The 27,796-nt window shown below is 35.8% G+C and overlaps 1 protein-coding gene across 2 annotated transcripts in view; it reads right to left on the bottom strand.

The window, feature by feature from the left end:
- Positions 1-27,796, bottom strand: part of CYTH3 (cytohesin 3) — a 53,175-nt gene that overhangs the window by 8,492 nt on the left and 16,887 nt on the right. The window contains exons 2-9 of one of the 2 annotated variants that reach the window (XM_069810144.1): positions 17,738-17,820; positions 17,103-17,167; positions 16,609-16,675; positions 12,203-12,321; positions 8,321-8,401; positions 6,124-6,236; positions 4,444-4,592; positions 3,525-3,637 (exon numbers count right to left, since the gene is read on the bottom strand). In XM_069810144.1, the coding sequence (XP_069666245.1) occupies positions 3,525-3,637; positions 4,444-4,592; positions 6,124-6,236; positions 8,321-8,401; positions 12,203-12,321; positions 16,609-16,675; positions 17,103-17,167; positions 17,738-17,820 (790 nt within the window). Of the gene's footprint in view, positions 1-3,524; positions 3,638-4,443; positions 4,593-6,123; positions 6,237-8,320; positions 8,402-12,202; positions 12,322-16,608; positions 16,676-17,102; positions 17,168-17,737; positions 18,001-27,796 lie in introns of those variants that run through there. The other variant, XM_009919813.2, reaches the window with a different exon arrangement.

The raw sequence follows: 27,796 nt of genomic DNA, 5'->3' as shown, positions 1-27,796 counted from the left end.
AAGCACCGCTGGCAGGACGGGCCCGGACACAAAGCTTCTGGACAATCTCCAAGCTCTCAGTAACTGCCTGACTAGCAGAAAAAAATTAACACGATCATGTGTCTGGCTCAAATAATTTCCTCTCCAGTTTGGTGGAATAATGTCACAGTTTCCCTCTAACTAGAAGAAAATATTACGCAAACCAAGCTATTTGCCAGAAAAAGCTGTTTTAGGCAAGGAAACTCCTCCCTGTGCAAAATGATTGTAACTTGGGCATTAGGACAGAGAGCACAGACAACCATTTCAAAATACCTTAGAGTGGATGGCAGAAAATTTCATGGTACCGACACCACTAATAATTATGACACAGAAAAATCTAAAAGCTCATAATGTCTCAAGCTGCTTTAAGGGAGGACTCATTAGCACTCAGCAGCTTTCAGTTTTTACTCGTGGCATTCATTTTCATTACACCATGCTTCAAACAATGTAGAACTGAATGATAATTTAGGTTTACCAAGATAAAGATGTCTATATAAAGGCACCAGCTGAGTCTAGATAGATAAACCCAGAATTTCTGTCTGGCTGCCAGGTTTGGCACTCGGACTTACACAAAGTCACCTCTGAACAATTCAGAATAGCAAAGTCTCCAAAAGCATTTTGCACCCTCTCAGCTTTCTAAAACCCAATTCCAGGCTAGAGAGCTAGGGTAGTCTTTAGCACAAATGAATTTTACAATGTATGAAAGTTTCATGATATCCATCTCCTGCCTAGAGGATAATCAATACGGTGAGCTGGAATACTAAAAAGAGGGGCACAAGCAGATAAATGGGAAGAGCTGACTAAAAGAAATACCAAATACAAAATATTGTCTTGATATACTCAGGGTTTGTGAGTTGTCTTAGTCATAGTTTTATATAAAACTTCCTATTTCAACTTTTAAATATTATCACAACTGAGCACTTAAACCCTCATGCAGGAATAGAGCCTCCTTAGCATTTCAACAATACTGAAACTTTTAATATCAGCATCTTCCAGAACTGAAGGAAACCATACCCATTTCACAATAAGTGTTTCCCAGCAGAAAGGACTGTAAAAATGCAAACAATGTGGATTGAGACAGCACTCTCAACATACAGTTTAAGCCTCCTAGCAAATAAGAAACTCAAGGGAGAGGAAAGAAAGAAAGAAGAGAAAGAAAATTAAAAAAAAAAAAAAAAAAAGATTGCCAGGCTTATTTCTGGTCAATGCATCTAAACTAGCAAAATGGATTTGTCTGTACCTAGTCCGTGTCTGCTGAAGAAAATGCAGTCTTTCCCGAAGCATAGCTTCATGCATTTACAGGCTGATTCACTGGAGGCTTCTGGACATGTTTCATTTCTTTATTCAAATAACCCCCATGCCGTGGGAGTGTTATGTGCAACACCCTTCCGTTTCACACATGCTTTTACTATTGGGTTTTCTGTACACTGTCTCTCATCTACATCGTACATAACGAAAAATTGGTTTTATTGACCTTGCACCAGAGCCAGAGATGGATTGTGCAGAAGCACCTGGCAGCTCTCACTGACTTTGTCACCTTTTTTCTTTCATTTCTTTGTTCCTCTATTTTTTTTTATTTGATCTCTTATGTGTCTTTTATTGACAGTTTCTTCCACAAGGGATGTTGTCACTCCTCTACACACACTCACACTCTTGCTTGCACTCGGTTTGTGTATATGAGAGAGTACTGGCAACAGAAAGAGAAATATGCACAGCACGGGCTTATACCCAACCTCTTCTCCAGAAAGCACATTTTATCTACATCATCTTGAAAGCCTTTTCTGTTGAGATAGCTATCGCCTCATGCTACAAATGGAGAAAAGCTGCAAAGTCATCTTTGAAATTGTGCCACCTGAGCCAACACATGTCAAAAAGCAAGAGCTTTGCTTTTTGGTAGTTAGAAAGACAGAAAGCTCTATAGCATCTGTAGCACAGAGGTCAGAATAAGACGTCGGAGAGCATGTGAATGAATTCCAAATGCTTACTTTTCACATCTATTTCCTTCCAGCACTAGCATGACCGCTAATTTCCAGGTGCAATCAGTAGAGCAGGCCCATGGCTCTAACCAAGCTCTACTTTCACCATACTCACCACCATATGCACCCCCCAGCACACATCTCTTCTCACACTTTTGTCACCGTTCTCCAAGTGAAAAGTTCCTTCTACTTTAACAAGCAGTTATACATTAAAGTGACCAACAACTGGCTCTATTGGAGTGTGCACTGGTGTTTTATATAAAAGAGGTTTATTTCATCGAAAAACAAATGTTAAAATAAAATTTCAGTCTCTTTTATATAGGAAAAGAAATCCCTAAGCCCAAGTGAAAAACTGAATCCCATCAACTTTAAAAGAGTCTGTAAATGAGGCCATCTTGCAGTGCTAGAAGACTGCAAATTACCAGAGGTTTCCACAACCCTAAATTTGGTGCTCATTTAAGATTATGTTAAGTCAGCTAAATATGTTATTTAAAAAGGAAAATAAGCAGGAAAAAGAACAGCTTTTATAAATGTGTAGTTCAAATGTAATCAATCTTTCAATAATCTAACATAATTGATGTACAAGTAACAAAATCACTCTGGAACTTCATTACAGGAGTAAGACGTCATTTTCTCTCAGTAGAAATTATTCCTCCCTTGTTATGTTCTTCAGTGAACAAGAAAAGTATGCTGAACAGTCATCTTTATTTTTCTGCTTTACATGTAAACACTTTCTTCTTTTGCAGAACACACTCGCATGTGAGCTAGACACTGACATGCCAGTCTTTCAGAGTACCACTGATGATACTGTTAGTGACACTAAGTGAAAAAGCAAAATGCTAGAATAAATCTGATTTAAAAAAAAAAAAAAAGAAAAAAGAAAAAAAACAGGAGGAAGGAGGAAGAAAATAAAACAATGAGCAACTGAAGAAGAGGGGACTGGAAAGCAATCAGATACGTACCTCCTAATGCAGAATAAGCAGAGACAGCCAGTCACAGAACAGAAAGGTGATAGGTCATAGGCCATAAGGAAAACAAGAAGGCACATTTAAACCACTCATTAAAAAATCATAGCCAAAACCAAACCAAGAGAAACTCACAAATAATATGGAAAAATAAAGACATACAAAAATAACTATTTGAAGAGGAATCCTTCTTTTTTGTACACAGAAAACTGTGTTGAAATATCACACAGTATTCTGAAATGACCTTATGGAGATTCAGTTGTTATTTATCAGTCACAGCATGTGGTAAATACAATACGGTGTTTCCTTTTTGTTGCTGAGTTTTTATTTCTCATGTATCAGAAATAAAACTCCAAAGTTTGAAACAAAATTGCTAATTTCGATATGTAAAATAAGAAGTAACAACCTTCAGATGTAAAGGAGTTACTTATTTTGGTTCATACATTTTTAAATACAAATTACAAAGTTAATCCTATTACCTTCACAAGAAAGCAGATAGACACAGAAGCAGCAAACATGCTAACAACAAATAAACATATAGCAGCAAAACTGCCCTTATAACTAACCTAATTTCAGCAGCCAACCTTCTCTATCTGGATTAAAAAATGTATGCGTTAGATCATTTCCATCATCCTCTGGAATTTTAAACGGCTCATTCTTAATACTTTCATATAAATTCTAGAAGAATAAAAAAAAAGGAAAAAAACCTCATTAATAAATGTCTAACAGAGAATGCAACGAGGATATCTTACTGCTTCTCAGACTATTTGTATACAAAGCATAGGAAATACTGTCCATAAAATCCTGGACCATTCCTTCTCAATCGTTGTTTACTACTTGGATTAAGTTTGATTTTAAACTACTTCATCTATAAACAAGTGTCTCTCTTTTTACAGATTTTAAAAGCACTCCTAGCAAAGACATTTTTTCTTTAACTTCAGCATTCAGTATTTCAAAAGGTTTCAGCTTAAGGGCTCCTTTAGTACCAGTTTTGCCAAATTAATCTGGGTTTTCAGAAAATGGTTTTAGACTATCACACTGTCTTAGAGAAATAAGTATTTTTACTGATATCTCAAGGGACAGGAGGAGGTTCCACAAGACACATGGAAAGAAATGAGAGGGAATAATGAAACAACATTTTTTACTATTTTTTCCATCTTTCTCTGATTTATCCAGAAATACCACTTTTTTTCATAAGAAGGCAATTCCACAAGAATTTTGCCATCAGCAAATTACTGAAAGATATACAGAGTGTATTCTCTGGAATCTCCTCTCCTCAACGAAAGATTGAATATAGGGAGAACTAGCTCAAAGCAGCTGTGAGTATCAGAAAATGCTTCTTTCCGCTACCTGTATGGTTATGCATGGTAGAAATTGTTCTTATTACTTTCCCTTGAAAAATTTGCCCGAGAACTGTTGTACACAGTTCTAAGTTTCCTATTAAAAACACAAAGCAATGCCTTGTCTTACCCAGTCTAACTTACCCGTAGTAATTCTTCTGGAAGGTCTCCACCTTCATTAATTCCACGATTCATAGAAATAAACCTCTCTACTGTTGGTTTATCTCTTACATTGTGGTTGTGCAGACTGGTATTTAACATAATGATCGCAAATGAAAGCACATAGCATGTATCTGAAATAAGATTTGAAAAATTATTCATCTTCCTGTGTGCTGTGGCACAAACCTGTAAAATGAATATATAGCTCATTCAGACTGATAAAGCAGCAGGTAGTCAAAAAATCCTCAACACTATGCATGGGAACCAAAGTCTCAAATCTTTCTTTAAACTGTTGAAGTAAGCCTAAGAAGAAAAAATATGTAACAATTCAAATTAAAAGCCAGTATGAGTAAAAACAGTACAAGAGAATCAAAAAATTTTTTCAAACTCTTCGAAATCATTGCTATCACCCTAAATTAACATTTCACTTGAAACACTGAAGTGTTGTTGGGCAAAAAGTTCTCTGCACACAGATTTTGCCTAGATCATATTGGTAGATCCTATAACAAATTTGGTCAATCAGACTCCTACTCAAAGTACTGCTAAAGCTTTCTCCAAAGAGAAAAACCAGTCTCTTCAAAATAATATTTGAACTGCATTTAAACAGAATGAAAATGACATTGACTCAATTTCTTGGCACACATGAGGTGGCTAGTACTCCCGAATAATATCAAAAGATGACAAAGAATATCTTATCATGCCTCTTGACATGGTTATGATTACAGTAAATTCTCCCAGAATTCAAGTACAAGATCCTATGTAAGAAAAAGCAGGATGGAAACCTCTCTGCTACACAGAGGAAAAATGTGTTTGCATCTTCAGCATTTTGTTGTCAGTAAGTATTATCTTCCTCTCTAGCTGTTGAAGACCTGCTTTACATTAACCTTTTCCTAGCCTATTTGTTCCTCAAACTAAGGGATCAACAGCAAGCTATGTGTGTTTATAACTAAACAGACAAACAATGTCAGAATGCTAGGGCATTCTGTGCAGTATCACAAAGTTTTATTAGCTTTTATGACTTGAGTAATTCTAAACCGAGTAATTCTAAACCAAGTAATTCAACAGAAAACTGAGGTGCATTTCTAACTGAGATAAATTATTGCTGAGCAGACTGCTAAAGAGAAAGGATACAGTCTTCATAACAAAAAAGGATGACTTTCTAGACAATATACTATAGCCATATACAGGTGGACTTGATAGAGAGATACTGAGATGTAAAGTCCTTATGACTGACAGATAACACTACCCAACCTATTGGTCTCTTCTGCCTTTAAGCCCCTGAGAATCTTACTTTTCCAATTCCTAGCCAAAATCTTTGGTGACATTTCTAAATGTGTGTTTTATACTGTAATTGGCTTAGATATATATTAATGCTGAAGTTTTATAAATGGAAATGCATTCTGACCATAAGGTTGCACCTCCTGGAAACAAGGTGTAGGATTAGACAGTTGCATTTTCTCAGTTCTCAGAAACTTCTCATTTCACATATTATTTTATCCTGAACTTTCAAACTGGCCATTGTCTCCTTGCATCAGATGTAGAAGAACATATATGATCCACAAAAAAAAAACAAAAAAACAAAAAAAAAAACCCCAAAACCCAACAACCACACACACACATATACACACACATACTTAAGAACTCCTGTTGTTTCCTGTGACTAACCTGTAGACTGGAAGACTCCTGGGTTACAAAGGCAATAGCGTGAAGCAAAAGCTTCCATCATACGATCAATTTTTTGAGCCTCTCCTGGGAGTCTGAAGCTCCACAGAAACTGCCTACAGAAGGGAAGAAGAGTTGTTAGACTCATTCCAATACTTATATATTAAGCATGTATTACTAATAATCAGAAACAAAACAAAAACAAAAACCAAAACAAACGAAAAACCCAACCAGCAATGTCTATATAAAATGTCCTAGAAATATGTTCTCAATCTCTCAACACACAAGTCAGGAGCTATTATAAAGCAACATGCACAGATGGCTAGCCCAGTAATTCAGCCAGCAACACTGCATGCTATCAGGCAAGATAATATGGCAGTTCATATTCTGAGAGTCTCTCTTTTTTCCAGACTAGTAAACAATTTTCTGTATGCATCCCATTTTTGCCATGAGAATGCTATGGGGAAACAACCAGTTCAATCCTCCCTGAGTTTCCTGGCTACTAAAAGCAATAAACACTCAGCTAGATGTTACTTACAATGTAAAAAGATGCATTACATAAAATATTTCTGGTAAGGGAGAGAAGCAAGGAATAGAAAAACACTTAACATCTTTACTTGAACTCCTCAAACATTTAAAAAATAGCATCAACAACAAGAAAAACCCCAGTGCTTAGAGAGGTGCTGCCTGTCTAGTCTAAGTTCACCCTACAAGAATCAGACCCAGATCTTAAAAATAAAGACTCATGATACAACCTCAGTAATTTTGTAGTAGACGCAGGAAAGCTGTGCTCCTGTTTAGCAGCATGAACTGAAATAGAGTTTTTACATTCAGAACTCACTATTTCTACACATAGGTACACTGGAATGCATACAGGACAGAAGTCTTCATAAACTTACTTTTGGCACACCATGGCGCTAAAAAGGTCCAATGAATTTAATAATTTCTTTTTTTCTTTCTTAGCAAAAGAATTATCTAAATTAAAAACAGGATCTAAACCAGCAAAGTTACATGCTCTGCCATGCAAAAAAAGTTCTCAATATTCCCTGTAAGCTGGGTGCCAAAATAATAACCATTTATTCCTATCTTCATCAGTTTTCATTTTAGGACATTATATTAAAGTATCACAGGCCATCTTTAGTTTGTCAGCTCTATGTACTGTCTTTTACTCACCTCATGCAAGGTTCCAACCCAGATCACGAATTTTGTAAGCTACCAAAATACAAACATTTAATAGTAGCAGCTGCTAAGGAAGAATAAAGTCAAACCTAACGTTAAATTGGGTAAAAGAGATAGGAATATGAAGCCTCCCAGACAAGCTTCAGCAGCCAGAGAAAAGGCCTCCTTAGCTCAAGCCTCAGGCAGCTCAAGTTATCATCACCACATCACTCAACCATAGCAAAGCTGTTCTGACTCCATATCACAAGGCACTGCACCAGAGACAAAGATCACACAGACTTTTCAGTTTATCTGGTGTCAGGAAGAAGCCACTTGTGGCAACAAAACTGGCAGAACTCTCTAAATCAACTTAATTTGCTAGATCTATTACGGATTTCCACCAAGACGAGAAGGACTTCACAAGGTCACTGTATGCTGGCATCCCAGAGAGATCAACTGAACTTGTTCACTCAGCAAGGCAAAAACTTATACTAAGATGTTACACTTTCTTTTACACGACAAGCAGGAAAGTCTGAGGAAAGAAGGAGGAAATTACTTGATTCAAAGTTTACCTCTTTGTAATTGAACATAATCACTGATTATGATCAGCAGGATTCCAGAGGAACAAGTTGAGGTGGAAGGAAAGGAGAAAGAAGACAGCAGCAAAGAAAATGATTTATTTGCTTGGGTTAGGGGTTGGTTTGGTTTTTTACCAATCTCTGTGCTAAGATATAAAACAGATCTTCATAGGTCCACATATAGCAGACACACCAAAGAGTTACAGCTATGTTTTAGTTGTTTGTATTTGTCTGAAATAATTAAAAGTTTTCACCTTCAAAGGCAGCACACAGACAAGCAACTGGAAGGGTTAAAACAGAGCTGTCTGCTAACTTGCACAGTAATGCGTATAATTGTGCCGAGCTGTAGAACAGCTTTCTGACGAATAAATCAACGCAGTGACTCATACAAACGTGCTATTTGATAAAGGAAGCTCAGGTCAAAAAAAAAAAAAAAAAAAAAAAAAAAGAAGGAATTTACTCACCTTAAGGCTTGTACAAGATTGAGATCAGCGAACTCATGGAGTTCAACAAAAGCCTGAAGAACTTTAATATTAAATTCATCTCTATGAAAGACAAAAATGGAAATAGACAATTACAATTCTGAACTTTAAAGGCTTGTTAGTGATCTCTTTGCTTTCAAGAATAAGTAAGGCAATAAATGATCATACTGATCAAATCAAGTAATCAGAAATAGTTTACACAATTATTTGAGAGGTATTTTAATATTTAACACTAGTATTTTGCCCATTTTTGCTGGCCTTAAAAAAGGTAGGTTAGCAAGAGCCAGTACACTTGAACCGATTTTAGCACTGCTTATTTAAATCACCTGAAAATGGCCTGGTCTTCTTTGCTTCATGTTTTTTATTACTGTACCTGCCTTGATATGGGATGATACCCAATAAACCTATCCAGTAAAAAGTCTTTTGAAGAAATTGTGTCATGAACTCTTAAAACAATGGCTAACGTAAGATTAATTTCTTTAGCCATACAACACGTGAAAAACAAATTATCCCTTTTTTTCCTCTAAGAACAGAAAAATATTAAAGCAGTATATTAATTTATGAACAAAGATGAGGAATAGAAATGCTTCAACTGGTTGTACCTAAGAAAAAGAACAGTTTTTTAAAAGAGCTACTTAGTACATAGTATATTCTTACTCCATTCTCAAAAATCGTTACAGTAAGAGTTTACCAAAATCAGAATAGGTTTTGAACAGGCTTCCTCTCACCTATCTTTTATATTGCTATGTAAACAGGAGCCAAATTACTCTTTGTTTGATACAAAGGTGTTTAAATGTAAAAGTAACATTTAAACATTAATGAGCACAAAACTATTTGGATGCAGACAGAATTTAGTCTACACCATCACTGAGTTCATATGCCAGAAGCGTAAAGGTTTATAATCCTCAGGGTGTGCTTTAAATACATCACCAAGACAGAATGTTGCATATCAGCCTCCACCCGAAAACCAAAAGGTGTGCACCTACCAAGAATTATCTGTTGCATTACTGATTAACTGCATAGTCAGACTAACCTGTAACACTCACAAGTGAATACCTTAAAACTAACCATTCATTCATTAGAATGTCCCTATACTGTTTATAGAAAAACACATGGGCTCTGTCAGGCAAAATGAAGCAATTCTCATGAAATCTAGTAATGCACAATTCAACTGCGTGACTACTTTACAGTGCAGTGAAGTGGCATAATAGTATAATAAAAGAGAGCAGTCAATAGAGGTACTTTGTTACTCTAAGCCAAATATTGATTTTGCTTATATGTACGTAAAGCTGCAGTAATTTAGAATAAATATTAGCCTTATACTCTAACTTTTGCTCCTCTAGGTTTTAATGCAGACTGGATTAATAGTGATACTTGTGCTGGGTACAGCTCCAAAGACCCAACCCAAAGATCACAAAAAGTCTAGGAAGCCACTTAAAAAAATAAATGAAGACTTAGCCACATATAAAGAAATCTTATATCTTTCACAGGATGTAATTCATCCCTTATTTACTGTACATTTTTAGGTATTATCTTGTTCCATTTACCATTCACTTTTTTCAGTTTGCTGAGTGCTGTAACACTATAAAAGTCAATAATTTAAAACGTATCTCTTCGTGGCAGAATGTTATACAAATATCTCATTCTGTTGACTATCCTGGTCTTGTCTTCAGCTATAGTTAGCTAGAATGCAGAAGTAATTCATGATGGGCCCCTGAGAGGGAGTGCCAGAGTCCTCAGACTCCAAATGCCTTGATAAAAGACAGTACATAACAAAAACTCATCTATAATATGCACTGTCATTTGCATAGCACAAATCACATAATAGCCTGTTTCTGAGGTATTCAAAAAGCAAAACTAGCAGCTTAAGACCACCTCAATTATCACATTTTATTTTATCCCAGGGTATTTATTTTACCCCAGGACCTAAAGGCCTAATACATTGTTTTCAGAGGAACATGAACAAAAATTATTAGGATTCTAGGAAATTGATGTTGCAGTTCAGAGGAGTACGATGAACTAATTCCCCATTCCAGACCTGACTACCTTGAAGTGTCCATACACATTCCTGAAAATCAGATTGTCATCTCTTCACCTCCACCTCCCACTACTAATTCATATTAAGTGAAGAAAAAAAAAAAAAAAAAGACAGAAATACCATTTGCTTTCCCATTACCATATTAATAATTACACCCTTCACAGAAATGAAGAAACATGCAAAAAACAATTAAAGTAGACTGACTGGAAACATTAAACAACAGCTCCTTTTAAAACAAAAAATAATTTTAAATTTCTTTTTTACTTCAACTGCTCCTTAAAATGGATAGGTTGTTTCAGCCTTGTGGCAAAATAGGAGCAGTATGTTAATTTTTTTCAGTTTTCCTAAGATTTTATTATCCAGTTGATAGATTTATACAAAATTTCCTGATCAACTTTGCTATTCAGTATGACCACTATGTTTGTCTGTATTTAAGTCTTGAAAAATTCAGAAGATATAATTGAACTGCATATTTATCTCTATACATACTCAATATTAAGAAACGTTGCAGTTTTTTCAGATTAGACCACAGTGCTGCCCAGCAGCATCCCTGCCAGGGATGCAAAAGAAGGAGCAATAAATTTTTTAATTTTGAATATGAACACATAAATAGTCACACGAATATTACTGACAACTGGACATATTGGTAAGACCTTTCTGCATGAGTACAAGGGTTCTGGCAATAGGGCTAGAAAAACTAGAACTATTTCAGAAGGCAATACCACGGTAGAACGCAGCTCTCAAAAACGAACACAGACTGCCTTATACAAGCTTTGTTACAGTTTTGCAATTATGGACATTAACATATAAGTGATTTTATAATACTGATTGCCCAAATATTGAAGAGAAACAACATAATGCTGTTGTATAAAAATTGTTGAAATGTCTACATACACTGTACAGAAACTTCATAGCGAAGATCTATTTTCAAAACATACATATTACCATGAAAACTTCCATTAAACCTATTAAAGTCAGGAGGAAATTGCTGAGCACAAACTAAGCCGCTGATGCTGTAAACATATTGCGGGTGCCTCAAAAGGGATCTGCCAGAACATATCACTACCGGAGTATATCCTAAATGAGTCAACTTTTAAACCTCCATAACTGGCATCTGAACCAGAACATGTGCAAGCACGTAGATACACATACTCCAACCCACTCTTCACTTCTGTCTCTTTCTGCTGCCTTTTTCGAAATCAATTCCTGGGTTGCACAGCAATGGAAGTAATTTGCATTTTGATTGTGTTTTGCAACAGTATGCATAAATATGCATGTTGCACGTTTATCGTACTAGGACTGATAAAGATGCGGTGCAGCTGCCCTTTGAGACGCCTACTTACTAATGGGAACTCTGTGTGCAGGGAAGAAGACAACACTAAAACCTGCTTATAACTATTGTCCCAGGAACTACGCATTTTAATAAGTAATTTCTTTACTATCCAATTATTAGTGATTGTAATCACTCCTTGTCTGGGCACAGTACCAAGAGTTACCAGAACTGTTGCAATACAACTCTCAGACATTCCAAAAGTTTATGGTATTAAATTCTCCACTATAGCCAAATTTAAGGGTATTTTCTCAAAATAGTAAGTTACAATTAATTAAATATCATTCCACAATGTATCCATTTAAAAAGAACAACCACTTAACAGAAAAAAACCCTATCACAATACCATAGTGGTTTTACTTCCCGCTGTAGCTTTTATAGATCTCAGAGTAGTAGAGTAGCTCTCTCACGCAGCCTGTGAAGGGGAAGGTAACTACCAAAACCCTTAAGCATGCTTTGTAAACTCAAGAACAAAGTTTCAGTATCTTTATTTTACCTTTCACCGAGGTAATCTCCAATTACCGTTTTATTTAATCCTTCTCCTTTATAAAGGAACTGTGCAATGTCTTCTGCAGTGTTCTGCAGGAGGTCATTTTCTATCAGAAACTGTATTCCCTAGGAAGAGCAATTCCAGAGGAAAAGGAATGTTATGTTTTCTTCCACAAGCATTTATGTAAATACCACTCATAATATTTGGTATTAATATACTGACACAGACATATAGATAGTACATTAAGTATTACATTAGCCTACAGATTTTCAAATTTTTTTTTATGAAATGGTAAACAAATGTTTTTCAGTTAGATAAGCAATATTTAGTACTGGTTTAAAGATTAAAATGAGAACACATTTTTAAGGCTAGAAGTACAGGGTGGCAGTCTGAATCCCTCAACAATGGAAATAGCAAATATTAATTGAATAATGATTCCATGTTGCTCTTTGGAGTTAATGGGTGAGTTAGCCTGTTCACAATACTGCATAAATGTCTGCAGAGACATAATCTGTAAAATCATATAATGAAGAGGTATGTAGGAATAACTTAATTACCACCATGACACAAAATAAAGCATCTGTTACAACCTACAAACTGCAACCCAATACATCCAGCCACTACTTGCAGTAGAAGTCACGGCTGAAGGTACTGAAACTGGTTTAAAAGAGTTTATGCTGACACTGGGATTACCAGTGACTTCTGGTTGTGCTGGAACTAAACTATTCACAAAGGACTTGAGCTAGACTATTCACAAAGGGCTTTTTATGAACCAGTCAAGCTTCTACCACAGAGCTTCTATCAAAGCCAGGAAAGTCTTACCCTGTCCCTCAGTGGGTACTTGATCAAGCCCCTGGACTCCTATGCCTCCATAAATTACTGGCCCTATAACTGGCACACTCTAGGGATGCCCATAGAACTTTCTGCAAAGCGGTAAAGAAAGGAGACTAAGAGTTATATAAAGATTACATAAAGGATAGAAGGGATGTTATTCCAACACTCAGCAGGTCATGAAGAGATAGTGCTCTTTTTTTCCCCACCACACACCCCAACAAAGATGTTGTTATTCCTGCTGATTTCATAAAACTGTTAACAGCATGCTAGTGAAAAGTAGGAATGGCAGCGGTAAGTAACCTTAATGTCTTGGATTCCAAATATGTACAGAAGAGCTTAATAAATTATTCCAAATCTTTCCTACTAGAATATTCCACAATTTCAGAAATATTAGAAGTTTTTCAATTCCTGCAAATGGAATATATTTCTTTTTTATTTCATTACAACTGAGAAAACTTCCATTATTTTTTATATAGCATAGAAGGCCCTGCAGTAACATTCAAAAAAGTAATTATCCCTCTGTTTGGTTGATTCTGTTTTTTTATAATGAAATCATTACCTGCCTGACAAAAAAAGTCAATGTTCTGACCTAATTTAACAAAGAAAATGAACTGTGATATTAAAGGGCTTGAACCTTTTTAAAAATTCTGGAATGTAATTCTCTTGAAAAAATTTTATCATCATCTGAAAACTTAATTTCAATGACAGGCTGGTATTCTGACTCTGACAACTTAATATTTTTAATAAGTCATTTCAGAACAGACATGACTTCGTTGCAAAAAATGCATCTGTTTTATCTTGAAGCAGAAATAACTGAGCTTTCATCAGAAATGATCCCTTCAAAGCTTATTTGATAACTATTTGTACAAAAAATTCATTTGACTATGAAACATAATGGTTTTTTCCCCTACCAAGTTATTCAAAAAGCTTTCTCAGCTCTGTCAACCAACAGAGAACGTTCCTTCTAACAAACATCAGAAACAGCAGTTGCAGATACCCTTGTTCCAACACCTGGGCCATATTATTCACACTTCGTGTAAACAGACTGACCAGGATAGTTTTTTAGAAGTTGTACAAGTTACTGAAAAAGATAATGGACATGACTAGAAGCATGGAAAACAAATTTCTGTGCAAAGAAGCAGATACTATAACGTGCTACAAAAATCAATTTAATTTTCCTTTTTCTGGATTTTCTTTTTTCCTGTTTTTGTTTTTTTTTTGTTTGTTTTGTTTGGGTTTTTTTATTCTTAAGATGTTAAAGAACCAGAAGTCAAATAGACAGGAAAGGGAATTTGTCTGCGACAACAACTCCAGCGTCTGGAATAAATGGTAAAATAGGTCAGCCAAATCCCCATCAACTCCTACGCTATCTTTTGTCTTGATGCAAATTTTCCTTCTGTAGACTGATAGGAGATGGAGGACAGCTGTACTAGTTTGACCTCCCCACACAAAATTCATGGCTACAGAAATATTCAGTATTCACTACAAATGTTGCGCAGGGTTTTTTTAAATCAGTGCAATGGAATCTGCTTTGATTTAAGCTTTTACAGTAACTTAATTACAAATTTTGCCGTTATTTAAACCCTGCCTTTGTCACAGAGAATTCATTTTCTGGGCCTAACACAGGCAGTACTGACTTCCAGTGCCAAGAATTTCAAGCACAGCTTTATGTTCTCTGCACAGGGACTGCTGAAATGTCTTACAAACTTTACCATTATAGCCCTTCCCACACTAGCTAACCAAATCCAAACAGCAAGGTATGTTGTATTACATCACGTAACTGTGTTAAACACAGCTATTTTGAATGAGGATTTTCTGGGTGGGGGCAGAGAGAATTGCTCTGCATATAGGTTACACACTAGAATATGTAACGGTCTTCAAATATAAATGGTAAAAGAAAATTACCTCACTGTGTTTCTGCTGATATGAAGACATTAGAACTCTGCTATTTGGGTTTAAAGAAGAAAACTTGGGGGTTGCGCATATGTATTATTACCCCAGTTCTTTCACATTCCTAACTCAGGAGACCATCTTCTCTCCCATTTATGAATGAAAAACATCCCTTTTGCAATGACCCCAAGTTAGTTCTCTCAACATTAGAAGGACATATATTTTAGCTGCCTGCAATTTAAAGTAGCAGCTGCAAACAACAAGATGATGTAGCTTTAGAGCAGCCAGCTACTGCAGGCCACCACTGATTCATAGACATTATTAAGAAATTACTACTGTAAGTCTGCTTACCACATTTAAATTATGTTACAGTAGCAACGTGGCCACAGCATCTATTTATAGAAATAATTTCACCCAACAAGAACAGTAACAAAAAATAGTTAACATTGGAATGAAAGTATCTGACATCATCCTGTAACTTTGCCACAAACTTCTACGACATGAAAGAGCTAGAGGACAACAGCAAACTCTCGGGATATTTGGGGGTATTCTGCCTTCAACAGAACAGAAGTCAGACAGTCAACAAAATGGAAAATAAAAATAAAAATAGAAGACAAGGTCAGTAGCTTAAAAAGGGTTCTATATCTCAAAGTACTTGAGTGTTTCTGGTAAACTGAAAACAACCTAAAGAATAACAGCCATCACTGTACTTGGAACATTACAGAAAAGCCACCAAAATGTAACTGAATTCAATACAATTGGAAAGAAAACATGTCAAGAACACAGAAAAACAAATGCTAAACAATTTCCAAAAAGACCTTGAAGAATACTCTTCATAAACTCAAAATGGAATCTCAATTATGAACAACAGAAGATAAAACAAAGCAAGGAAGATGTAAAATGAAAAGTAAAGGCTAAAGGTCAAATATGTCAAAGCAGCTCTTTTAAGTATATTGGGAGAGGTCTGTAAGAGCATGTGCAGGTCCCTGAATTTTCAAGAAAATTAACAATTATTAAAGAAAAGTAGAGGCACTGCAGAGAAGTGAACTACTTTACTTCTTGGCTAAATGCACAGCAGACTTCTTGAAATTGGTAACCAAGTTTCTACCTGCAGGCGCCTGTACAAGTCATACAGGTACACATATTATATGTATATATGTATACAAACATATGAATGTTCATACACGCCTTTTTCACAAACAGAATTTAGATATGCAAATATAAAAGTCTATATGACAACAAATTAAACAACATGTTAAAGGTATTTTGGAAGAAACAAAAATAGGAAGGCATTAAAAAAAAGTATGGCTTCACTAATAACCAAACATCAAAATATTTTTAGAATAATATTTGACATATCAACATAGAACACCTCTATCAGGTACAAATAATCTTTCTGAAAGCCAGCTCAATCAATATCTGGCATATTTGATTGTTGATAAATAACCTCCGTTATTAGAAAAGGTTTGCTTAAGTGAAAAAAACACACATGAATGGTAAATGACTAGATGACTGGTTCTAATTTAACCCTCTGTTCAGTGTGTTACAGGATATACAAATAAGGCCTGTGAACTTATATTATCAGAAATGTTTTCTTATGAAAACGTGACTTATGAAAACTATTTGTCATAGATCTTACAAGCAGTAACCTGATTCCTGACACATGGGAAATAAAAAAAAAGTTCTACCTTCTTAGGGTCCATGTTGAATTTCTTCCTTCCCATGGCTATTTGCTTATTTCTTTGTGTAGTTTTGCTACAGATGGAGAAAAAGAAGAAACAACAACCAGTTATCAGTTAATCTTTTACAAAAACAACAACTTCTGGCACTTCCTTTAATTTGTATTTCGGCTACTTTGTATTTTCTATTACAAAAACAAGACATTCACTTTTTATAAGGGGGGAAATCATGTTACTATTTTCAATTCTTTCAAGGAATTGCAGCTTCAGAGAACTATATCATTATCAATTGGACAGTCTAGAACATTACATTCTATCCAACATATTCTCTATCCAAACGAATGGCACACCTGGACAGGATAGTCAGGCTTTAGAGACTTTGTAACAGACTGAATAAAGGTGATCCAATGTTTGTTTAGCATGATAAAGCTATTTATTTGCTATCCCTGGAGGACCTGTTCCAAGGTCTTACTGAATCATGTCCATAAGGTAGCATTACTTACCTTTCTTCTACACTAGTCAGATTATCAATTTCTGTCATAACCTCAGCAATTTCAAACTTTAATCTCTGCCAAAAGAAGGAAGGACAATATGTTAACATACATTAAAACAGTTTTTAAAATCATCTTTCATATATTAATATGATCAATTAGGGTTTATTTTCTGACATTTTCTAGTCACCTGAAGAAAAGTGATGAATCTTATGGCTTCCTTAGATATGTAGCTTAAAGATTTTACCACAGCTGAATGACTATTAAACACATGGAACTGAACTCCTAGTGCGTGCTCATGTCAGAGCATCAAGACCAAATTGCCATTACCAATTTCAGTATAAGATTTCTTTACCCAGATTTCTCGCTCACTCCTAACCTGTATGCAAATCTGCTATTTAATGAGCTCTTGATTACACAAATCAAATGTGTACATATGCACATATTGCATTACATAAATACAGACATTGACATTTTTAAAAGCACAAAAATGATGCATAAATCCTATTCATTATTAGTAAGATTTAGCTTAAGCCATTTATATATTTTTAAAAACATTACCTAGAATTCATACCTAGGTATGCAGCTTACTGTAACTTAATCTACTGAAGCAGTCTTCTAGGGATCTTTACAGATAAATCAATTACCTCAATATCATCAATCAGTTCTTTTTTCCTGCGACGAATATTTAAAAGCTCTTCTCTTTCTTCTATGGAGAGGTCATCAGGCACTGGAACAGAGAAAAATGTACAGTCTTTTAGCATTTGCAAACATACCTCATCACAGAAAACTGAATAAACCTGATTAAGAAAAGTAAATTTACATGAAACATCAGGACATTTTTTCCTAGCTGGGATCATTTTCAGAAAAGAAAAAAAAAAAAAAAAAAGAAGAAAAAAAAAGAAAAAGGAAACAAAAAAACCACCAAGCAACCACAAAAATCCCCCAAAACCTAATTTATTGGAATTCTACTTTATAAACTCATAAGTAAGGTCATCGAATGAATGACTATGGACAGAAACAATCTTTCAAAAGAAAGCTAGACAATCGAAGGGAACTTGTTATGTAATACATGGTAAGATTTGGCTCTACAGCTTCATTGCCAAAGTCAAATTCAAGATTGATATAATTCCAATTATTTCAGTAACAGACCAAAATTCTTCATGTAAATGAATTATGATTCAAAAGACATGACTATCTTTCAGGGAAAAAAGTCAAAGAAAAGCCAAAGCTATATACAACTCGTTCCCAAGATGCATATCCTGGTGCTGATGTCAGACATCAGAATTTTAGCAGTACCCCTTCATCTTGTTGCTTTGTAGAGCAGAGCTGCAGGTAAGTACAATACTACTAACATCCTTAACAGCAAATACTTTACATCAGTAAGATATACAAATAAATACACAGTCAAAATCAGTTATTTAACACAGCATATCACAAGCATGTTTTTGTATAACATCATTTAAGTGAGCCTGAAGTATTTAAGTCAATTTTAGGTCTCTCTTTGGCTATGCTAAAACAAGTATGTTACCCTGTTGATAAAAATTACTTGCTACTGAAGATGCAAATGTGTTTCTGTACACAGAGACCTATGGCTGTCACTCACCCTAGCAGCAGCCCCTTACCCTGTAGTCTCTGCCTGACAACCAGCAAATGTGAAAAGTTATTCACACAAAATCTCTGCTTTTCTTGAGCAATCAGATTTCCCTAGCAAGAAGCTTCTTTGGACAGAGACTATTCTCACTCACTTGTACAGCACTAGACACCAACCACAAATATTCACCTCCTTTGCAATGATCCTAAAATAACAGTTTTAATGCTACCCACTTTCTTGCAAATAGCTCCTTAATTATAGAACAGCTTTTCCTTCTAGCTCAGTAAAATGGAACCACAAAAATAAATATTAAGATATTTAAATGGTTCTGTCCCAACAGCAACACACAACAAATGCAGTAATTTTGGATGGCCAAAGCTGTTTCTTTATGTCATATACATATGTAACAGACTGTAGCAACAGGATCACAAGCAAAGGTTCAGCTTGACAGGTGATTTTTAAAGACACATTTGAAACACAGCCTCTGTTCAAATCTCTATGATGAAATATATTGATTATTTTCAACATCCAGTTGTTAAGCTGCTTTCTTTTTAGGATTCGAATCATAACATAAAATCCATATGGCAACAGATCTTGTTAGACTTAAAGTAATTATGGCAAATGATCTCATGTAACTACTCCAGATACAAACATGATTAAATTACTTCCAGTTTAGGAAATCACAGTCTTCTGTTGAATGAATACCAGACTTTAATATGTTTACCTGCTTTTTCGCTTCATCTCATCAGAAACCCACCCACTCCAAAAAATTCCTTACATGCAAATACCAATAAGATTCTTTTCATATCAAACCTTATAAATACATGTGCCTACATCACATCTGTCTTACATGTATACTCTAAGATCTTAAACCATCAAAACTCAAGAGATTTTATGACTATATGAACACTATGTACATACACACACCACAAATATTCCAGTTAGTTAACTGAGGACTGACAATAAAAAAAAAAAATGAAGACTGTCATCCAATGGTGATTATTAAAAAGGCAAACTGTGTATAATCAATCACTCTCTTAGCTAGGAAGTATGCTCAAGTATCTTTAAAGCATTTTTGTAGTATTACATTGGTAGATGAAATTAGACCAAAATTTTGCAGTATCAGTATTAGTAAGAGTTCTTCATTTTTTAACTTTTTGCCACACCAGACATTTTGGTAACTCTCACCTTTGTTGGCAACTGGAAATACTAAGCAGAACCTAAACAGAAAATAATCTTAAAGCATTAAATATTTAGAATTCATAGATGGTGCTTGATTTTTCTTCAAGCTGAGTTACAAAATCTCTGGATTAGCTGCTATCACAAACTCTTCCCAAAGCAGAGTATCAGTGAGTGGTACTGCAGTGTCTTCTCCTTTACATTACTGCACAGCAAAAGCTCCTTGGGACAGGTTTGGAATATCTAGAACAAGTGAAATTGCTATTTGGAATCAACACAAATTGTGACAGTTTTCTATGTTTAAGCAACCACCAAAGAAAAGAAATCAAACACCTCAATCCTCTTCCTACAGCACCCAAAGACTGACTGCTGTGTTCTTTCCTTTCCTCTGATCACAGCCACAGCAGAGACAACCCTCACAGTATAATTAATGATGCTGTTAGACAAAAAGGAAATAAACTAAATGGAGTCATACCGCCTTCTGCATTAGGAAATAACATCACGTATCTATCTGCCAGATGCAAGACAAGAAAAGTCTGCTGGAAAAGAAGATCCTGCTCTCAGAGAGCACTTAGAAGACAGCACTTAAGAGAAAACTGCACATTAATGCAACATCTTTAAATAATGGTATTACTATCAGAGCCAAAAGATTCCAGCATCTTTTGATAAGAACGGAAGAACCAGGATGCAACTGACCGGGGGTCACAGTACTGCTCACCTTCCAGAAACTATTGGTATAGTCAATATTTTACTTCCACTCACACTACCAGCACAGAGAAGGGATGACTGACTTGTCAGGATGACTCCTAAGTGCACTGTCCTTTCGTCACCATAAACTGGCACGTGCAAGATACTGAAGATGTTTGCCTTATTCTCATCCTTCTATTGGTTGTGTATTGTTACCGCCTCCCTCCTGCAGTGCTGCTGTTCATGGTGAGGAGAAAACTTATGCATGGGGAAAACGAAGTCACCAAAAAAAGGGTTCTTAAGAGACTATACGTGGCATTACAGCCCGCAGCTTCAGAGGCTGAAGGTGTCTGCTCTCGGAGACTATGTGACTTTATGACTATTATCCCTGTTGTTTCGATTCTCCATCTTAAAACAAAATTTAACAATATTTCTGTATTTCAGTGAAGGCTTTTGAAATATTAACATTGGAGGATGCGCCTACCTTACCTGAAAGAAAAGAAAGAGTGGAAGATATTCAACTGCAGCTGAAAACAAAAAAACGAAACCCACTAACACAAAAGGGCATCCACCATTAGTTAAACCGTTTCCTTACAAGTAAGGAAAAGTAAGGATCTACTCCAAGTTTTTCACATCAATTATTCTTTGCTTTTCATAGATCCCTAATGTTTCAAAACCACCTAGAAAACATTAAAAACCCTACATCCTACTTCTAAATAGATAAAATGTTTCCTCAGTGACAGACTGAAATGGCAATCAGTCCTAACTTGAGCATGAGGTGCCTTATGCAACCTGCAATGCAGGGACTGCAGTGAGAGCCTGAAAATAATTTTCTTTGGAAAGCAAACCTGTAGAGCTGTGGTGCCCAGGTGTTCTTAGAAAAATGGAATAAGCACTTTGAATATTTCCAGTTTGAAAAAAAATATTAATTTTATTTATTAAAAAAATTTGAAAACTACAGTTGAGATGTTCAGTGTCAAAGCTGACGTTAGAGTCATGGCAAGCAAACGGGAGATCAAAAATGCTGACAAGTAACAACAGTGCATTAAAATATCTTTACAGTCCTAAGCAAATATTGCAGATAATGACAAGAGATGATCTGCCCTGGCAAGACCCCTTCCATAAGCCACCTTTTTGACTTCAGCAGCTAGAACCCTTCTGCTTTTTCTAACCTTGCATTCACATAATCCTCCACAAAGAAGAGCTCATACAGCACGTATTACTTTTTTGTTCTGTAAGACAAATTTTCTAGCTGTCCTCTCTGAGTAATTTCCAAGCTTTTTGTCTTTCACCAATCTAAACACAAAGTAGACAGGATGGGAGGAGTTAGCATGAATATTTAAATACTAAAAAAGAACAAAAGCATTTCAGTATAGTGAACAACTGCAGCTGCAGCATGCTTTCATGCTATCTTCTAATCTTTAAATAAAGACAATGTTCTAATCATTTGTGTGAAAACCTCTTAGCTTACAGGGAAAGCATTTCCTTTTTCTAAAGATTGAAAGTTTCACCTACTACTAAATAGAAAGTCAATACACCTACTGATATTTTATTTAAGAGGAACAAAGTTGTTGAAAGTACAAATTATATTCCTGGACAAGTAGTAAGAGATGAAGACACAATACCATGTATGTTGCTACTACTACTCCTCCTACTACCAACAGGAAAAAAAAGAAAAAAGAAAAAATGTAATATATTCCAACTTGGCCTATCTCTGTTCAATTACTGTAACTGATCTAAATATACTTAAATGAATTTCCTGTAAACAAACACTTAATAGAATACACACTTTTAATACAGGTTTGTTTACTCTAAATGTGTTAGGAAAACAAACAAAAAACAAACTGTAGCTTGCCACAGAAATCAGTGTATTTCCCTGCAGTTGTGATGTCACTTTGTTAAATAATTTTCCACTACTCACAACCCAAGTACAGTATCCAAACAAGAGCATTAGCCCAGAACTCTGACATTTATGAAAACATAAGAAGCATTTTTGAGCAAGCAGGCACCAAAAAAAGTCTTTTCCAGATTGAGAAAGAACTGCAACAGATCAACTTGCAAAGAAAGTCCCACAGGTTACTGAAAATTAGGGGCAAATCCCACAATAGGAGACATAAATCTAGTACTTTCCAACTCCATACCCCTGATATCTTCATCTTTTTCAGTAGCAAAAATTCAATCATTTCCAGCTCTCCAATGGTATTATATGAACCCAAACTAGTGTGTTTAATTTTTTTTTTTTACTTATTAGCCTTTCAATTGGCAGTCACCAGCCAAGATGTAAAGCAATCTCACACCAGCATTTCAACTAACTTCAGAATTCAGTCTCTCAAGAGGACACAGTAAAATAATCCACAGCCAGCAGAAAGCAAACATCTAACAATATCTAATGATAAATAAAACAGTAATTCTGTAACCCCACTCATGAAGCAAAACAACTCCCTGACTCTCATTGCTCAACTAACTTTTTGGTTTCATAAAGATAAATATTTTCCTTCTTCTGTGTCAGCCCCAAATTGGTAGTCTTAAGTATTTCCACTCCAAGCAAAGAATAATTAGATGGAATTTAATTTTGCTTCAATTGAAACATCTTGCAAGTGTAAAGATATTTACACAATGCAAGGCTTAAAACTAAACAAACCTATCCTTGCCCATACACAGAATGGGTAGACATGTTTCTTCTGGCCTTTAAAATAATACACATTCATCTCTGAGAACAAATCTGATTGTCTCAGGACATTTGCCTCAACGGATATTCTCAGGCTATTCTCTCTTCCTTTCCCCCTACATGCTCCCTTTTTTTAAACTTAATTATAGGAACATTTTCCAGCTTTCAGATGGGATGTATAAACAAAGCTGTGACCACTTGTGGCTATTAAAAATTCCACAGAAGTTTTTGTAGGAGGACATCCTCCTGAATAGATTTATTTCACAGTGCAAAAACAAACTATATTTGCATTAAATTAAATCAGTAGAACTAGCTAGATTTGGTTGCTTCCTTCTTTTAACTACCTTACTGCATTAATCTTTGCTATTTAGCCACTGCTGAACATGCTCTAGCATAGGAGCGATCACACTTCCATTAAGAGGGGAAATAATCCCGTACACAATATCCTTTCACATACAAAAAATTACCAGTCAGTGGTATGAGGAATTTAGGACCGAGTTCACGGCTTGCAGAGTTATTTTGAGAGTTTTCAGTCATGAGGGACACTGTGGCCAGAAAGCGCATTAGTGGCCAAACCCAGAAGAGAACCTCAAACTCACATCCATCTTTCTCATTGTTTTGCTGCTGGAAATCACACCATTACATGATGTTCCTGAAAATATTTTTTACTCTAGGGTAAGGAGAAACTTTATAGGAAGGTTATAGTTAAGATATTGTCCTTTTGGGCTCCTAATGATATGTGGGGAGTAAAAAGCCTAACAATATTAATCCTATTACGACATGAAAATATGTTTTCCAGAATTTAGAGGAAACAGTTTCCCTCTGACATGACCCATTAAATCTTTATGATTTTTTTCCCCCTTACTTCCACCGCAAGGTAGGTTTAATTATACCAGTGATTCACATTCTTTTTTTTTTTTTTTAAGAACAAACAAAAGCATTGGAAGTATGCTTTCCAAAAAAATTGGAAGTATGAAATACATTTTTATTCTATACAGAAAAGACAGCAGGGTAACTGCACTACCAAGTGTCAAATCTTTTCTTGTAAAAAAACCCAACAGTATTTATTATAATCCATAAGAATTACTTCAAATAAAGCAAGATTATGTTTTTGTCCTGGTCAGAAATAGACATACATCATTTAATTAGCGTTAACATCACTAGTCAAGCAGAAAGTAGGCAGTTCCAAAATTGTAGAAAATCAGGGTCCAGATAACACTGCTTGGAGTGGGGAGGGAATCCAATCCACACATTTTACCTGTCCTCCAAAAAAAAAAAAAAAAAATTGGTTTCAGCTGTCATACACAGAAGAGTGGTGCCTCACCATGGTACCTGCAAATATGCTTCCGTCTATTAAGTATAAACCACAGTAAACGCGTTTCTTGAACCTGACGGAACAGGAGTTTGAGCAAACAACTGCAGCATATGTATCCTTTACAAACCGTGTATCTAGATAACATGAGCAACAACAGCTGTGAAGTGGAAAAAAGAGTATAAAGGTTTTTCGTAGCTCTCACATGAGCCACTAACCCTTGCTGCTAGCTATTAGTTGCCCTTCTTAACGGCACTGAAGCACAAATAGGTACTTTACAACAGCTTTCAGATCTTCACCTTGCTATATAGATAAACCCATAGAAGGAAATGGAGAGACACCTACCTTGCTTTTTGGTTTCTAATTATGCCATTGACAGAGATATTTCCCATTTGAAAGCAGTATATGTTTAAGTCAATGAGTATTTCTTTTTTACTGTCCATGCTCTGTTATTTTTATGAACAGGCAGTACTGAAGGCCACAATTGCATTTTATTTACCTCCTTTATATCTTATATTCAATAATGCATCTTATCTCATCCTTTTGATGTATTTCCATTAGGAAGCCAAGTGTTTTGCAACAACAAAGTAAAAGAACCACCTCCAAGCAAATAAAGGAGCATCACTTGGGGATAAAGAAACAAAACCATACAGGCACCAGCTCTGAGCAAGACTGCACAGGTACCAAGTTAGTACTGGCTCCCGTATGTTCCTGCATTGCTTTGCCACTTGCTGCTCCTGGATATATACAATCCTGCCTGGATCCTGTTTTTTCTGGGTTTGTTTTTTGCCAGTTTAGCAGGACAAATGGTTTCACTGAGGGACCACAGAATTGCCCAAGCCAACAACAGGCGCAGCAGAAACGCCTGGCAGCAGGGAGGTACAGGGGACAGCAACACCCTCCATGTCAGCCAGCTCTAAAACCAGCTTAGCTCAGCTCCAAAACCCCACCTTTACAGGCTGTATTCTCTAAATCCTAAAAGTAGTTCAACCTGATATTAAAAATAGATAAGTGTGGATTTCCTTTTAGGAGCATTTTTCTTTTGAAGTCACTTTACTCTTGCTTCAAGATCAAAAGATGCTTCTAGGCCAAATTTTCTTTCTAAAATATGTAAATACAAATTACTGAATATGAAAAGAAAGCCGAGTTTAACTTAACATTCTAAGTCTCTTACCCAAACACATTAATACTTGCATTAATAATATAAAGTGTTAAAATATGCATGGCCATGCATATTTAAGAAGTGCAGAAAAAATTTATGCTACCTAATGTGGAAATTATAAAGGGAGACATTGGCCACACTGTAGTTGTGTGTGTTTTGGGGAGGACTATGAACAGATTAGCACAAATACAGGAAATACTATCCAAGATAACATGTGCCTTCATTAGCATCAACTACCAGTTCAAGAAATCTGGTGAATCACCATTCTGATTACAGTGTTACAGCTATACACTGTACTTATACTATCATCTTAACATCATAGTCACTTTTCAATAGGGAAAACAGTAACATCGAAGTAACGTGGGGTAAACATAATACTTTGCAGTGCCAAGCACAGTAAGTAAAAATGCAGTTGTCTTGCATTGTCTTGCTGTTTTAGGAACATTGGTGCATTTATATTGCCTTAAAATTTTCTTACTTGGCTTTCAGCTTTTTAACAAAATTACTGCATCTGATTTCTTTTCCCCACAGCAAATAATGGGGAAGGGTGATCAGAATCAGCTTTGTGTAGTAACACCACCAGTATAAGTATAGATACTACCCTTCCAAAAATAAGAGGCCTCAAGCCTTTTCTTTACACTGCATCAGATCAACAAAACACTCTCAAACAACCAAATTATTCCCCCCAATAAGTATGCTGCCAGGCAGAGTCTCACAGATAAATAATTTTGGGACAACTCAGTAATAATTTTCTCCCTGTGGAGCAACTCATATGAGCAAAACTGGAGAAACAAATAGATAGGTTACTTACTGCTACAGCTGAAGTCAAATAAATTTTCTGATCTTTGCATTTGAAAGCCTTTGCTTATATTACATTACAGTAAGCATTAGCACAAAATTTAGTCTTTATAGAGTAAAAGTCTGCAAATTCGGAATTTCTTTTGTTTACTTTCATAGCAAGATCCCGGTCACAAGAAATTTTAGCACCCGAGAGCGAGAGAATGATCCAGCAATAACACCAGGAGAGACCACGGGTAACAGCTGATAGCAAATAAAGTATCCACTTGCAACGCAGAACAAAAGCCACTTTTCCTTCCCAAGGCTCCCACCTAAAATCAGGGTTCCCTCTCAGCATTATCTAAGACATGAAAGGAACAGATTACGATGCCAAGTATGCACAGCATAGCTAAGTGACACATTAAAGATATCATGTATTTAATTGAAACCCTTCATTACAGTGCTAAGAAAGGGCAGCAAAAGAGCAGTGGATTTTGCTTGCCTGCAGCAGGAAGAGAATATTCTGAAATTAAAAAGTGTAGATGCAATAACTTTGCAAGAGTAAGATCTTTTAAGCCATAGAATAGAAGCAGCATGTACCTTTTGACTTGGGGCATTTATGAATTTGCCTGATTAAAGTGTAGTGTATTACTACACAGAATTATATAAAGAATGGGATGGAAAGGGACTGGATGGTCCCATGACTAATTTCTACAACAGTAAAGTTCAATTCTGATTGAACCAAACATACAGACAATGCTGGCAGTAATTAAAAAACACTTTAGGTTTAAACAGCTGCAAGAGGACAAAACTTCAGGTAAGCAAGCTTTAACAGATTTCCACTAAGTCTTCAGCAGACTGACATTACGCTATATAATATGAAGACATTATCTAGTTCAAATCCAGATCAGAAAATTGGCAAAGAATATCCACCTTTGTGAGTTATACTATACTACCTTTTCATGTAAAATTGGAAATGGTTAGCACTGGACTACCTCCAGTCCATCAACCATCACTAAAGTCGCTCTCCTCTAAGGGAAAAAAAGTGGTCCTGTACATACTCTTCAGTTGACCAGCATGGGAGAGTGATCAGCACAGACTGCTGATGGAAAACAGGCAGAACAAGTGGAAGCCAATACAGACTGGGAAGCTGGATTGCTTGAACTACTGCTGCCACTGACCAGGATTTGGCTCTGTGTTCACTTGAGAGGGTTTGTGATGACTCCTAGCAACTCTGTGGAGTGTGAGGCAAAGTTTAAACTACTGATAGGAGAGCAAATCCCCCTCTGTCAACTCCTTTTCCTTGTCAACCAGGACAGGACTCTCC

This window comes from Haliaeetus albicilla, chromosome 22 (genome assembly GCF_947461875.1).
Source record: "Haliaeetus albicilla chromosome 22, bHalAlb1.1, whole genome shotgun sequence".
Classification (NCBI taxonomy): Eukaryota; Metazoa; Chordata; class Aves; order Accipitriformes; family Accipitridae; genus Haliaeetus; species Haliaeetus albicilla.
The sequence above is the reverse complement of the archived record's forward strand: the minus strand, read 5'-3'. Positions and strand labels throughout refer to the sequence as shown.